At 46.4% G+C, this 14,963-nt stretch overlaps 1 protein-coding gene across 2 annotated transcripts in view; it reads right to left on the reverse strand.

Moving 5' to 3' along the window:
- Positions 1 to 1,033: 1,033 nt before the first annotated feature.
- Positions 1,034 to 14,963, reverse strand: part of LOC135503829 (NF-kappa-B essential modulator-like) — a 39,598-nt gene continuing 25,668 nt past the window's right edge. For both annotated transcript variants that reach the window (XM_064921975.1, XM_064921974.1), the window contains exons 10-15: positions 13,459 to 13,611; positions 13,258 to 13,330; positions 12,585 to 12,719; positions 7,914 to 8,050; positions 7,477 to 7,550; positions 1,034 to 4,215 (exon numbers count right to left, since the gene is read on the reverse strand). In XM_064921975.1, coding sequence (XP_064778047.1) covers positions 4,031 to 4,215; positions 7,477 to 7,550; positions 7,914 to 8,050; positions 12,585 to 12,719; positions 13,258 to 13,330; positions 13,459 to 13,611 — 757 coding nt within the window. In that variant the 3' untranslated portion in view covers positions 1,034 to 4,030. The remainder of the gene's footprint in view (positions 4,216 to 7,476; positions 7,551 to 7,913; positions 8,051 to 12,584; positions 12,720 to 13,257; positions 13,331 to 13,458; positions 13,612 to 14,963) is intronic.

The following is a 14,963-nucleotide window of genomic DNA, read 5'->3' on the forward strand; positions in this document are numbered from 1 at the left end:
TCAGTGTATTTCAGATGAATCAGAAGTAATGTATGTTATAATAGTGTAAGGACCCTGGGTTTATAAGCGCGGATATCGACTCCACCGCTCAAGCTTTTGGGGCACAGTCGATAGTGCGCTGGACTTCGGACTAGAAGGTTGAGGGTTCGAGATCTGCTCCCTGCCTGTTTCATTACAATACTTTATCTCGTATAATATTTCTTAGCTGAAATTAGGATTTGACCTCCGCTGTGGATGGGTTACCTGACAATGTCAGGAAAACGATGCATTCGCTTCAATGGGGCAGAAGTCTGAATAGTTGTGATTCTGGATGGCCAGATAGATACCAACAAGGACTTTAAACTGCCCTGATTCTGGGTGGCCAGATAGATACCAACAAGGACTTTAAACTGCCCTGATTCTGGGTGGCCAGATAGATACCAACAAGGACTTTAAACTGCCCTGATTCTGGGTGGCCAGATAGATACCAACAAGGACTTTAAACTGCACTGATTCTGGATGGCCAGATAGATACCAACAAGGACTTTAAACTGCCCTGATTCTGGGTGGCCAGATAGATACCAACAAGGACTTTAAACTGCCCTGATTCTGGGTGGCCAGATAAAGTCCTTGTTAGTATCTAAACTGCCCTGATTCTGGGTGGCCAGATAGATACCAACAAGGACAAGAAACTGACATGTGGGAATCGTGACTCCTTGCAGTTCGTTTCATCTTGTTCTTGATACCATGTCTTGTTTTGAGTTGTTTTGACTGATTTCATATCCATGCTAATATGGATCAAATTTTCTAGCTCGCTAACTCACAATTATAACGATGTATTTTTGTTTTCAATAAACTCTGGAGTCTAAATACAGTTTACATGTCAACAATCTGAGCCAACCCTGTCTGTTTCGCTCCATGGTTGTTTACGTGTCCATTTTGTTACTAAGCAACCAACCCATCTTGACTCAAGTGGTCTCATCCCAGTGTTCCTTCATTCTCTCAGCGCCCCCTGGTGGATGACACCAGCAAAATAGGGAACTGAAACACTAAATTCACTTTGTAATATTTATTACCTCTCCAATACAACAATATAAAACACTATCTGGCCTGAACGACTCATAAAACTACAGAAAATATTCACACAAATGGGAATGGTGGATTATCATGTGCTTATATTCTAATAGACACCACTGGGGTTAGAGGTCAGGTAGACTCATTCCCACATGCTGTTCCAGTATACCATCTGAAAGGAGATGGAGGGATGGAGAGAGGGCAAGATGGGGGGAGAGAGGGCGAGATGGGGAAAGAGAGGGCGAGAAAGAGGGAGAGATGGAGCGATGGAGAGAGGGAGAGATTTGGGGAAAGAGGGCGAGAAAGAGGGAGAGCAAAACCCAAAAATGCAGAAAATAATCATTACTTTCCATAGAAGATCCAGATCTCAGGGAATTAGACCAAAGTTCTCAATTAGTACAAAATATAGAGAGTACTGCACACACTACAATTACTGAGGTTTAAAATAAGCTCAACTGGACACCTTAATGAGGCAGTGAATGAATTGAGAGAGAAACATGCAGGGCATCTACACCATTAAGAAAACAAATTCAAATTGAAATACCTATTAAAATGTGGCTAAAACTAATTGAATGTGTCATTGAACCAATTGCACTTTATGCCAGCGAGGTGTGGGGTCCACTTGCAAAACAAGATTTCACCAAATGGGACAAACACCCCATTGAAACCCTGCATGCAGAGTTTTGTAAGATTCTCCTACATGTCCAGAGGAAAACTTCAAACAATGCTTGCAGGGCAGAATTAGGCCAATATTCACTAATAATAAAAACTCAAAAAAGAGCAATTAAGTTTTGGAAACATTTAAAATATAGTGACCCCTCATCCAGCTGGCCCTGGGGCCACAAACCTGTTCTACTAACACACTGAAGCCTCAGTCCCCTCATCCAGCTGGCCCTGGGGCCACAAACCTGTTCTACTAACACACTGAAGCCTCAGTCCCCTCATCCAGCTGGTCCTGGGGCCACAAACCTGTTCTACTAACACACTGAAGCCTCAGTCCCCTCATCCAGCTGGTCCTGGGGCTGAGTTCACTAACCTGTTCTACTAACACACTGAAGCCTCAGTCCCCTCATCCAGCTGGCCCTGGGGCCACAAACCTGTTCTACTAACACACTGAAGCCTCAGTCCCCTCATCCAGCTGGCCCTTGGGCCACAAACCTGTTCTACTAACACACTGAAGCCTCAGTCCCCTCATCCAGCTGGTCCTGGGGCCACAAACCTGTTCAACTAACACACTGAAGCCTCAGTCCCCTCATCCAGCTGGTCCTGGGGCCACAAACCTGTTCAACTAACACACTGAAGCCTCAGTCCCCTCATCCAGCTGGTCCTGAGTTCACTAACCTGTTCTACTAACACACTGAAGCCTCAGTCCCCTCATCCAGCTGGTCCTGGGGCCACAAACCTGTTCTACTAACACACTGAAGCCCAAGGACCAGAACATCCAATCAATCAGAATAAACCAAATTACAACAGTCAAACAACACTACATTGCTTACTGGGAAACACAAGCACAAAGCAGTGCTATCTGGCCCTAAATCAACAGTACACCGTGGCTAACTATTTGACCATGGTTACTGATCAAAACCTTAGAAAAACCTTGACAAAGTACAGGCTCAGTGAGCACAGCCTTGCCATTGAGAAGGGCAGACCCAGGAAAACCTGGCTCCCTGTAGAGGAAAGGCTGTGCAACCACTGCACAACAGCAGAGCTTTAGACAAAGCTGCATTTCCTGACAAAATGTTTAAAAAAATATGAAATAATTAGAGAATGTAATTTCCCCATTTTCAATTTCAGCTTTAGGACCTAACAGTATCTGGTGTCCGTCTCAGCTTTAGGACCTAACTGTAGTTTTTGGGAACTTGGGCAGAAAAAGTTAAATGTCGATCCACTGAGCAAAAAAGGACAATGTCAGAGTTTAATTCAATAAGAGAAAAGCTGTGGAATGGAGAGTTGAAAATAAAGAGAAGGGAGGACCAGAACAGTAATGTTTGGGGAAGATTTAGTGACGTGGGTAAAGAGGGTGACAGCAGTGAATGTTACGTGTGATGAATGTGAGGCGCTGTACAAATTAGACAGTCACAAGATGGGGACTTCAAATAGGCCTATGGCACGTCAAGGGAACTGTAGCTTGCTGTTCAGATGGGTTGAACTGAAATGTGGACTAACTACAGGTCTATAACCTTTCACATAGCCTTAATATGAACTCCTGGAGAATTAAGGATTTCTTGCTGTAAAATTATACACCAAATGTACATTTCGACTCGGAGTGCAGAAATCTATCTTACCTTTCAGTATTTTGAGAGAATGTACGGCTAGGGACCGTCTGTAGAGGTGCTGTCTTTATCAGCATCATAAAAGCTGACATTATTTCAACCACTTAAAATACGCATCCAAGCCGAACTGAAATCTGATCAGAAACATGTTTGGTTGTTTTAACAGCTTTAAATGTCCTTAAAACTGGTCAAACTGATTTAATTTGGAAATTTTGCACAGAAAATCTTTCATGTATTTTTTTTGGGGGGGGAATTATTGCATTTTCTCCCCGGTCCCTAAACGCAGTTCCTGTGAACACAAACTTGACCGATATCAAATAGATTGAAGCATTCATTCTACTGATTTATTCTGGTGAGTAAGGGGTTGTCTTCGAGGTTAACATAATGACAGAAGAGTAGCTGCATGTATCTAATTCAACATCAGTTGACGAACAAATAGCCTACACACTTTGGTAAGAAGCAGAAACATAGTCCTAAATAAAAAGGCCTGTCAAAGAAGAATGCATAACAAATCTTTGACTGTACCTTCAGCCCATTTTCTATATTAGCGGGTTATAGGGTAACGGCCTCAGACCTTCTCTTTATCACCTGTAGTCGGGCGGTTGGTGATGGGTGATTAGCAACTGCAGGCGGGTGTGGGTGAACAAACAGCTGACCCGCTCATCACTAGTGTGAGTGATTACGTGTGTGTGTGTGTGTGTGTGTTACTGGATACAGTCCATGACATGTATCTGCAGTGTGTCCATGTCGGGGGCCTGGTACTGGCACTTTGGACAGCGGTAGTCAGGAAGCTCTTCAGCCCCGCCTCCAGAGACACCCCCTGCCACTCCTGCAGCCAATCCCACGCTGCGGAAGGAGGAAGGGGGAGGAGCCGTGTTAAAGGCAACACCTGGGAATGCAACAGAAAGAGAGAAAATAAGAAAAAAGGGGATGAAGTAATATACACACACACACACACAGTACCCCCTACTCAGTTATATATATACACACACACACACAGTACCCCCTACTCAGTTATATATATACACACACACACAGTACCCCCTACTCAGTTATATATATACACACACACACACACAGTACCCCCTACTCAGTTATATATATACACACACACACACACAGTACCCCCTACTCAGTTATATATATACACACACACACACAGTACCCCCTACTCAGTTATATATACACACACACACACACAGTACCCCCTACTCAGTTATATATATACACACACACACAGTACCCCTACTCAGTTATATATATACACACACACACACAGTACCCCCTACTCAGTTATATATATACACACACACACAGTACCCCTACTCAGTTATATATATACACACACACACACACACACACACACACACACACACACACACACACACACACACACACACACACACACACACACACAGTACCCCCTACTCAGTTATATATATACACACACACACAGTACCCCCTACTCAGTTATATATATACACACACACACACACACACACACACACACACACACACACACACACACACACACACAGTACCCCCTACTCAGTTATATATATACACACACACACACACACAGTACCCCCTACTCAGTTATATATATACACACACACACACACAGTATCCCCTACTCAGTTATATATATACACACACACACACAGTACCCCCTACTCAGTTATATATATACACACACACACAGTACCCACTACTCAGCTATATATATACACACACACACACAGTACCCCCTACTCAGTTATATATATATATATATATACACACACACACACACAGTACCCCCTACTCAGTTATATATATACACACACACAGTACCCCCTACTCAGTTATATACACACACACACACACACACACACACACACACACACACACACACACACACACACACACACACACAGTACCCCTACTCAGTTATATATATACACACACACACAGTACCCCCTACTCAGTTATATATATACACACACACACACAGTACCCCCTACTCAGTTATATATATATATACACCTCCCCCTTTTTCCTCCAAACATAACGATGGTCATTATGGCCAAACAGTTCTATTTTCGTTTAATCAGACCAGAGGACATTTCTCCAAAAAGTACAATGTTCGTGTGCAGTTGCAAACCGCAGTTTGGCTTTTTTTTATGGTGGTTTTGGAGCAGAGGCTTCTTCCTTGCTGAGCAGCCTTTCAGGTTATGTCGATATAGGACTCGTTTTACTGTGGATATAGATACTTTTGTACCTGTTTCCTCCAGAATCTTCACAGGGTCCTTTGCTGTTCTGGGATTGATTTGCACTTTTCGCACCAAAGTACATTCAGCACGCATCTCCTTCCTGAGCGGTATGACGGCTGCGTGATCCCATGGTGTTTATACTTGTGTACTATTGTTTGTACAGATGAACATGGTACCTTCAGGCGTTTGAAATTGCTCCCAAGGATGAACCAGACTTGTGGAGGTCTACAATCTTTTCGGAGGTCTTGGCTGATTTATTTTGATTTCCCTGTGATGTCAAGCAAAGAGGCACTGAGTTTGAAGGTGGGCCTTGAAATGCATCCACAGGTACACCTCCAATTGACTCAAATGACTCAGAAGCTTCTAAAGCCATGACATTATTTTCTGGAATTTTCCAAGCTGTTTAAAGGCACAGTCAACTTAGTGTATGTAAACTTCTGACCCACTGGAATTGCGATACAGTGAATTATAAGTGAAATGATCTGTCTGCAAACAATTGTTGGAACAATTACTTGTGTCATGCACAAAGTAGATGTCCTAACCAACTTGCCAAAACTATAGTTTGTTAACAAGACATTTGTGGAGTGGTTGAAAAACAAGTTTTAATGACTCCAACCTAAGTGTATGTATAAATATATATATATATATATATATCCCATTTAGCAGACGCTTTTGTCCAAAGCGACTTACAAGTCGGCTGGGGCCACTACTTTTACATATGGGTGGTCCCAGCGGGAATCGAACCCACGACGCTTGGCGTTGCAAGCGCCATGCTCTACCGACTGAGCCACACAGGACCCCCTGTGTAAACTTCCGACTTCGACTGCACACACACGTTTGGACACCTACTCATTCAAGGGTTTTTCTAATAATAGCGAAGACATCAAAAGTATGAAATAACATATAGAAGCATGTAGTAACCAAAAAAGTGTTAAATCAAAATATATTCCAAATAGCCACACCTTGCCTTGATGACAGCTTTGCACACTCTGAATTCTCTCAACCAGCTTCATGAGGTAGTCACCTGGAATGCATTTCAATTAACAGGTGTGCCTTGTTAAAAGTTAATTTGTGTAATTTCTTTCCTTAATGCTTTTGAGCCAGTTGTGTTGTAACAAGGTAGGGGGGTATACAGAAGATAGGTCTATTTGGTAAAAGACCAAGTCCATATTATGGCAAGAACAGCTCAAATAAGCAAAGAGAAACGACAGTCCATCATTACTTTAAAACATGAAGGTCTGTAAATCTGGAAAATGTCAAGAACTTTGAACATTTCTTCAAGAACAGTCGCAAAAACCATCAAGCGCAATGATGAAACTGGCTCTCATGAGGACCACCACAGGAAATGAAGACCCAGAGTTACCTCTGCTGCAGAGGGTAAGTTCATTAGAGTTAACTGGCTCTCATGAGGACCGCCACAGGAAAGGAGGACCCAGAGTTACCTCTGCTGCAGAGGATAAGTTCATTTGCAGCCCAAATAAATGCTTCACAGAATGCAAGACACATCTCAACATCAACTGTTCGGAGGAGACTGTGTGAATCAGGCCTTCATGGTTGAATTGCTGAAGAGAAACCATTACTAAAGGACACCAATAAGAAGAAGAGACTTGCTTGGGCCAAGAAACATGAGCAATGGACATTAGACCGGTGGAGATCTGTCCTTTGGCAAAGAGTGGCTATTTGATGAATCTCAAATATAAAATATAACTTTTTGGTTACTACATTATTCCTTGTGTTATTTTATAGTTTTAATATCTTCACTATTATTCTACAATGTAGAAAATAGTAAAAAATAAAGAAAAACCCTTGAATGAGTAGGTGGTGTGTGTACCTGGTTGGTGTGTGTGTGTGTACCTGGTGTGTGTGTGTGTGTACCTGGTTGGTGTGTGTGTGTGTACCTTGTTGTGGGGGGATGTTGGGTCGTGGTATGAAGTCCTCCAGGTGTCTCTGCTGCATCTCCTCCATACGAGCCCTTAAAAACAAACACGCACTACATTATATCAATCCCTAATCCCATTCTAGTGTGTGTGTGTGTGTGTGTGTGTGTGTGTGTGTGTGTGTGTGTGTGTGTGGTGTGTGGTGTGTGGTGTGTGTGGTGTGTGGTGTGTGGTGTGTGTGTGTGTGTGTGTGTGTGGTGTGTGTGTGTGTGTGTGTGTGTGTGTGTGTGTGTGTGGTGTGTGTGTGTGTGTGTGTGTGTGTGTGTGTGTGTGTGTGTGTGTGTGTGTGTGGTTGTGTGGTGTGTGTGTGGTGTGTGTGTGTGTGTGTGTTAGTGTGTGTGTGGTGTGTGTGTGTGTGGTTGTGTGGTGTGTGTGTGGTGTGTGTGTGTGTGTGTTACCGTGAGGTCCCCTCCTGTCTCAGACGCTCCAGCTCAGCCAGTGCTTTGTTCAGCTGGTCCTGAAGCTCCTCCTTCCTCTGGTTCAACTTCTCTCTGGCCTCCCGCTCCGCTAGGAAGTCTGCCTTGTAGATCTCAGCCTGACACACACACGCACACGCACACGCACACGCACACACACACACACACACTTTATTTCAATATACAAATATCATTCAAATGTCATAAGGTCACAGATACACTACCGGTCAAAAGGTTTACAACACCTACTCATCAAGGGTTTTCCTTTATTTTTACTACTTTCTACATTGTAGAACAATAGTGAAGACATCAAAACTATGAAATAACACATATGGAATAATGTAGTAACCAAAAAGTGTTAAATCAAAATATATTTTGTACGTGAGATTCTTCAAATAGCCACCCTTTTCCTTGATGACAGCTTTGCAAACTTGACATTTTCTCAACCAGCCTCACCTGGAATGCTTTTTCAACCGTCTTGAAGGAGTTCCCACATATGCTGAGTACTTGTTGGCTGCTGCTCCTTCACTCTGCGGTCCAACTCATCCCAAACCATCTCAATTGGGTTGAGGTCAGGTGATTGTGGAGGCCAGGTCATCTGATGCAGCACTCCATCACTTGGCAAAATTGCTCTTAAACATCCTGGAGGTGTGTCGGGTCATTGTCCTGTTGAAAAACAAATTATAGTCCAACCAAGCCCAAACCAGGTAGGATGGTGTATCGCTGCAGAATGCTGTGGTAGTCATGCTGGTTAAGTGTGCCTTGAATGCTAAATGAAATCACTGACAGTGTCACCAGCACAGCACCCCCACACCATAACACCTCCTCCTCCATGCTTCACGGTGGGAAATACACATGTGGAGATCATCCGTTCACCCACACCGTGTCTCACAAAGACACTGCGGTTGGAACCAAACATCTCCAACGTCTCGTGTTTCTTGGTCCAAGCAAGTTTCTTCTTGTTATTGTGTCCTTTAGTAGTGGTTTCTTTGCAGCTAGTCGACTATGAAGGCCTGATTCACAACAGTCTCCTCTGAACAGTTGATGTTGAGAGGTGGCTGTTACTTGAAGTTTGTAAAGCATTTGGGCTGCATTTTCTGAAGCTGGTAACTCTAATGAACTTATCCTCTGTAGCAGAGGTAACTCTGGGTCTTCCTTTCCTGTCCGGTCCTCATGAGAGCCAGTTAACTCTAATGAACTTATTCTCTGCAGCAGAGGTAACTCTGGGTCTTCCATTCCTGTGGTGGTCCTCATGAGAGCCAGTTAACTCTAATGAACTTACCCTCTGCAGCAGAGGTAACTCTGGGTCTTCCTTTCCTGTGGTGGTCCTCATGAGAGCCAGTTAACTCTAATGAACTTACCCTCTGCAGCAGAGGTAACTCTGGGTCTTCCTTTCCTGTCCGGTCCTCATGAGAGCCAGTTAACTCTAATGAACTTATCCTCTGCAGCAGAGGTAACTCTGGGTCTTCCTTTCCTGTGGTGGTCCTCATGAGAGCCAGTTAACTCTAATGAACTTACCCTCTGCAGCAGAGGTAACTCTGGGTCTTCCTTTCCTGTCCGGTCCTCATGAGAGCCAGTTAACTCTAATGAACTTATCCTCTGCAGCAGAGGTAACTCTGGGTCTTCCTTTCCTGTGGTGGTCCTCATGAGAGCCAGTTAACTCTAATGAACTTATCCTCTGCAGCAGAGGTAACTCTGGGTCTTCCATTCCTGTGGTGGTCCTCATGTGAGCCAGTTTCATCATAGAGCTTGATGGTTTTTGCGACTGTTCTTGAAGAAACTTTCAAAGTTGAAGTTTTCCGTATTGACTGACCTTCATGTCTTAAAGTAATGATGGACTGTCGTTTCTCTTTGCTTATTTGAGCTGTTCTTGCCATAATATGGACTTGGTCTTTTACCAAATATGTCTATCTTCTGTATACCCCCCTACCTTGTTACAACACAAATGATTGGCTCAAACACATTAAGAATTAATGAAATTCCACAAATGAACTTTTAAGAAGGCACACCTGTTAATTGAAATGCCAGGTAACTACCTCATGAAGCTGGTTGAGAGAATGCCAAGAGTGTGCTCAGCTGTCATCAAGGCGAAGGTTGGCTATTTAAAAAATATAAAATATAAAATCTATTTAGATTTTATTTAAACACTTTTCTGGTTACTACATGATTCCATATGTGTTATTTCATAGTTGTGATGTCTTCAGTATTATTCTACAATGTAGAAAATAGTAAAAAATAAAGAAAAACCCTTGAATGAGTAGGTGTTGTAAACCTTGTGACCCGGTAGTCATGGATGCACAAAGCCCTTTGTTCTCCCGGTAGCAGATACAACTTCCATATCTGGGGGATGGTCCTCTAAATGATGAATACCAGAAGGGTAAATAAGTAGGGGGCCACCTGATGAATACCAGAAGGGTAAATAAGTAGGGGGCCACCTGATGAATACCAGAAGGGTAAATAAGTAGGGGGCCACCTGATGAATACCAGAAGGGTAAATAAGTAGGGGGCCACCTGATGAATACCAGAAGGGTAAATAAGTAGGGGGCCACCTGATGAATACCAGAAGGGTAAATAAGTAGGGGGCCACCTGATGAATACCAGAAGGGTAAATAAGTAGGGGGCCACCTGATGAATACCAGAAGGGTAAATAAGTAGGGGGCACCTGATGAATACCAGAAGGGTAAATAAGTAGGGGCCACCTGATGAATACCAGAAGGGTAAATAAGTAGGGGGCCACCTGATGAATACCAGAAGGGTAAATAAGTAGGGGGCCACCTGATGAATACCAGAAGGGTAAATAAGTAGGGGGCCACCTGATGAATACCAGAAGGGTAAATAAGTAGGGGGCCACCTGATGAATACCAGAAGGGTAAATAAGTAGGGGGCCATCTGATGAATACCAGAAGGGTAAATAAGTAGGGGGCCACCTATTTCAGGGGGCTAGAGGTGAACAGCCCTGGTCAAGTCTCATCTCCTGAATATAGGGGCCAAGCCAAGCACTGGAGCCAGGAGTGCATACCCCTTCTCACACAAATCCACTCATAGCGCAGGCCTTCTCTGTAAAAGCCTCTGACCCTCAGCCCCTAGCCAAAGCAACAGGGGCAGTCAGAACAGGGGTGAGAACAGGGGTGGGTGGGTGTGTACCTGGGCGGAGAGAACAGGGGTGAGTGTGTGTGTACCTGGGCAGTCAGAATAGAGGTGAGTGTGTGTGTACCTGGGCGGAGAGAACAGGGGTGAGTGTGTGTACCTGGGCAGTCAGAACAGGGGTGAGTGTGTGTACCTGGGCGGAGAGAACAGGGGTGGGTGAGTGTGTGTACCTGGGCGGAGAGAACAGGGGTGGGTGAGTGTGTGTACCTGGGCGGAGAGAACAGGGGTGAGTGTGTGTGTACCTGGGCAGTCAGAATAGAGGTGAGTGTGTGTGTACCTGGGCGGAGAGAACAGGGGTGAGTGTGTGTACCTGGGCAGTCAGAACAGGGGTGAGTGTGTGTACCTGGGCAGTCAGAACAGGGGTGAGTGTGTGTACCTGGGAGTGTGTGTACCTGGGCAGTGAGAACAGGGGTGAGTGCGTGTACCTGGGCGGAGAGAACAGGGGTGAGTGCGTGTACCTGGGCGGAGAGAACAGGGGTGAGTGCGTGTACCTGGACAGTCAGAACAGGGGTGAGTGTGGGCAGTGAGAACGGGGGTGAGTGTGTGTACCTGGGCATTCAGAACAGGGGTGAGTGTGTGTACCTGGGCAGTCAGAACAGGGGTGAGTGTGTGTACCTGGGCAGTCAGAACAGGGGTGAGTGTGTGTACCTGGGCAGTCAGAACAGGGGTGAGTGTGTGTACCTGGGCAGTCAGAACAGGGGTGAGTGTGTGTACCTGGGCAGTCAGAACAGGGGTGAGTGTGTGTACCTAGGCAGTCAGAACAGGGGTGAGTGTGTGTACCTGGGCAGTCAGAACAGGGGTGAGTGTGTGTACCTAGGCAGTCAGAACAGGGGTGAGTGTGTGTACCTGGGCAGTCAGAACAGGGGTGAGTGTGTGTACCTAGGCAGTCAGAACAGGGGTGAGTGTGTGTACCTAGGCAGTCAGAACAGGGGTGAGTGTGTGTACCTGGGCAGTCAGAACAGGGGTGAGTGTGTGTACCTGGGCAGTCAGAACAGGGGTGAGTGTGTGTACCTGGGCAGTCAGAACAGGGGTGAGTGTGTGTACCTGGGCAGTCAGAACAGGGGTGAGTGTGTGTACCTGGGCAGTCAGAACAGGGGTGAGTGTGTGTACCTGGGCAGTCAGAACAGGGGTGAGTGTGTGTACCTGGGCAGTCAGAACAGGGGTGAGTGTGTGTACCTGGGCAGTCAGAACAGGGGTGAGTGTGTGTACCTAGGCAGTCAGAACAGGGGTGAGTGTGTGTACCTAGGCAGTCAGAACAGGGGTGAGTGTGTGTACCTGGGCAGTCAGAACAGGGGTGAGTGTGTGTACCTGGGCAGTCAGAACAGGGGTGAGTGTGTGTACCTGGGCAGTCAGAACAGGGGTGAGTGTGTGTACCTGGGCAGTCAGAACAGGGGTGAGTGTGTGTACCTAGGCAGTCAGAACAGGGGTGAGTGTGTGTACCTAGGCAGTCAGAACAGGGGTGAGTGTGTGTACCTAGGCAGTCAGAACAGGGGTGAGTGTGTGTACCTGGGCAGTCAGAACAGGAACGGTCTCTAGAGATCCTCTCTGTTGCTCCACCTCTTCCTTCAGCTTGTCAATCAGATCCTGTTTCAGAGCCAAAGCTCGCTCTGCCTCCTCCAGACGAACAACCATGTCTCCTCCCTAGACACACACACGGTGTTATTAGTGACTGTTGTCTCTCAGACAGGTACACACACACACCTCAGTCTTGAGTTTGGAGTCGTAGTCCTTAAACAGACAGGAACACACACACACACCTCAGTCTTGAGTTTGGAGTCGTAGTCCTTAAACAGACAGGAACACACACACACCTCAGTCTTGAGTTTGGAGTCGTAGTCCTTAAACAGACAGGTACACACACACACACACACACACCTCAGTCTTTAGTTTGGAGTCGTAGTCCTTAAACAGACAGGTACACACACACACACACACCTCAGTCTTTAGTTTGGAGTCGTAGTCCTTAAACAGACAGGTACACACACACACACCTCAGTCTTGAGTTTGGAGTCGTAGTCCTTAAACAGACAGGTACACACACACACACACACACACACACACACACACACACACACACACACACACACACACACACACACACACACACACACACACACACACACACACACACACACACACACACACACACACACACACACACACACACACACACACACACCTCAGTCTTTAGTTTGGAGTCGTAGTCCTTAAACAGACAGGTGTAGGCGTGCTGCAGCTGGGCGAGCTTCCTCCTGGAAGAGAGGAGGGGGTTATTCCAGTATTGGTGTGTGTGTCGACGCCAAGTCTATCTCCACGGTGAGTGTGTGTGTGTGTGTGTGTGTGTGTGTGTGTGTGTGTGTGTGTGTGTGTGTGTGTGTACCTCTCCTCAGTAATAACCAGGCGGTCAGTCTTCAGGGCGGTCTCTAGGTTGTGTGTCTGCAGCAGCAGTTTGTCTACTGTCACAGAGTGCTGCTTCCTTTGTTGTTCCATCTCTCTCTCTGATGCTGCCAACGCCTCCCGAGTACTGCTCAGCCTGCACACACATCATATCATAAACACAAACACTTGTGAAGGGTCACAGCCCTCTGACAGGACTCCCCCTAGGCCACACCCCTTTCCTCTGACAAAACTCCCCTAGGCCACACCCCTTCCCTGTTACAAGACTCACCCTAGGCCACACCTGTTACAGGACTCCCCCAGGCCACACCCCTTCCCTGTTACAGGACTCCCCTAGGCCACACCCCTTTCCTCTGACAAGACTCCCCCAGGCCACACCCCTTCCCTGTTACAGGACTCCCCCTAGGCCACACCTGTTACAGGACTCCCCCTAGGCCACACCTGTTACAGGACTCCCCCTAGGCCACACCTGTTACAGGACTCCCCTAGGCCACACCTGTTACAGGACTCCCCCTAGGCCACACCTGTTACAGGACTCCCCCTAGGCCACACCTGTTACAGGACTCCCCCTAGGCCACACCTGTTACAGGACTCCCCCTAGGCCACACCTGTTACAGGACTCCCCCTAGGCCACACCTGTTACAGGACTCCCCCTAGGCCACACCTGTTACAGGACTCCCCCTAGGCCACACCTGTTACAGGACTCCCCCTAGGCCACACCTGTTACAGGACTCCCCCTAGGCCACACCTGTTACAGGACTCCCCCTAGGCCACACCTGTTACAGGACTCCCCCTAGGCCACACCTGTTACAGGACTCCCCCTAGGCCACACCCCTTCCCTCCACACCCTCATCACCTGTCGCTCCGTCCAGTTCAGTTCATGCTTTGTGAGGCCATGAGGCAGCCCTCTCCTTAAATTGTGAGTGATATGATGAAGAGCCCTTTGTTATACTTTTGGAGAAATGTCCTAAATAATATATTTGTTGCCCTTGGTTCTCAGTGGCGGCAAACCCCCCACCTCAGCCGTCTGGTGGGCAAACCCATATTCCTGTTAATTAGCTGCTACTACTTTGTCATGTCTGCACCTTTGTTGTGTTCTTAATGTGTTTCCCTTGTCTCCTGCCAGACCACCACATCTTTCCTAACCTAACGGCCTTACAAAACCTCCATTACAGTCCACGGTGGCAGTAACAGTTCTGAACCTAGCTTACAGTCCACGGTGGCAGTAACAGTCCTGAACCTAGCTTACAGTCCACGGTGGCAGTAACAGTCCTGAACCTAGCTTACAGTCCACGGTGGCAGTAACAGTCCTGAACCTAGCTTACAGTCCACAGTGGCAGTAACAGTCCTGAACCTAGCTTACAGTCCACGGTGGCAGTAACAGTCCTGAACCTAGCTTACAGTCCACGGTGGCAGTAACAGTCCTGAACCTAGCTTACAGTCCACAGTGGCAGTAACAGTCCAGAACCTAGCTTACAGTCCACGGTG

This window comes from Oncorhynchus masou, chromosome 18 (assembly GCF_036934945.1).
Source record: "Oncorhynchus masou masou isolate Uvic2021 chromosome 18, UVic_Omas_1.1, whole genome shotgun sequence".
NCBI classification, from domain to species: Eukaryota; Metazoa; Chordata; class Actinopteri; order Salmoniformes; family Salmonidae; genus Oncorhynchus; species Oncorhynchus masou.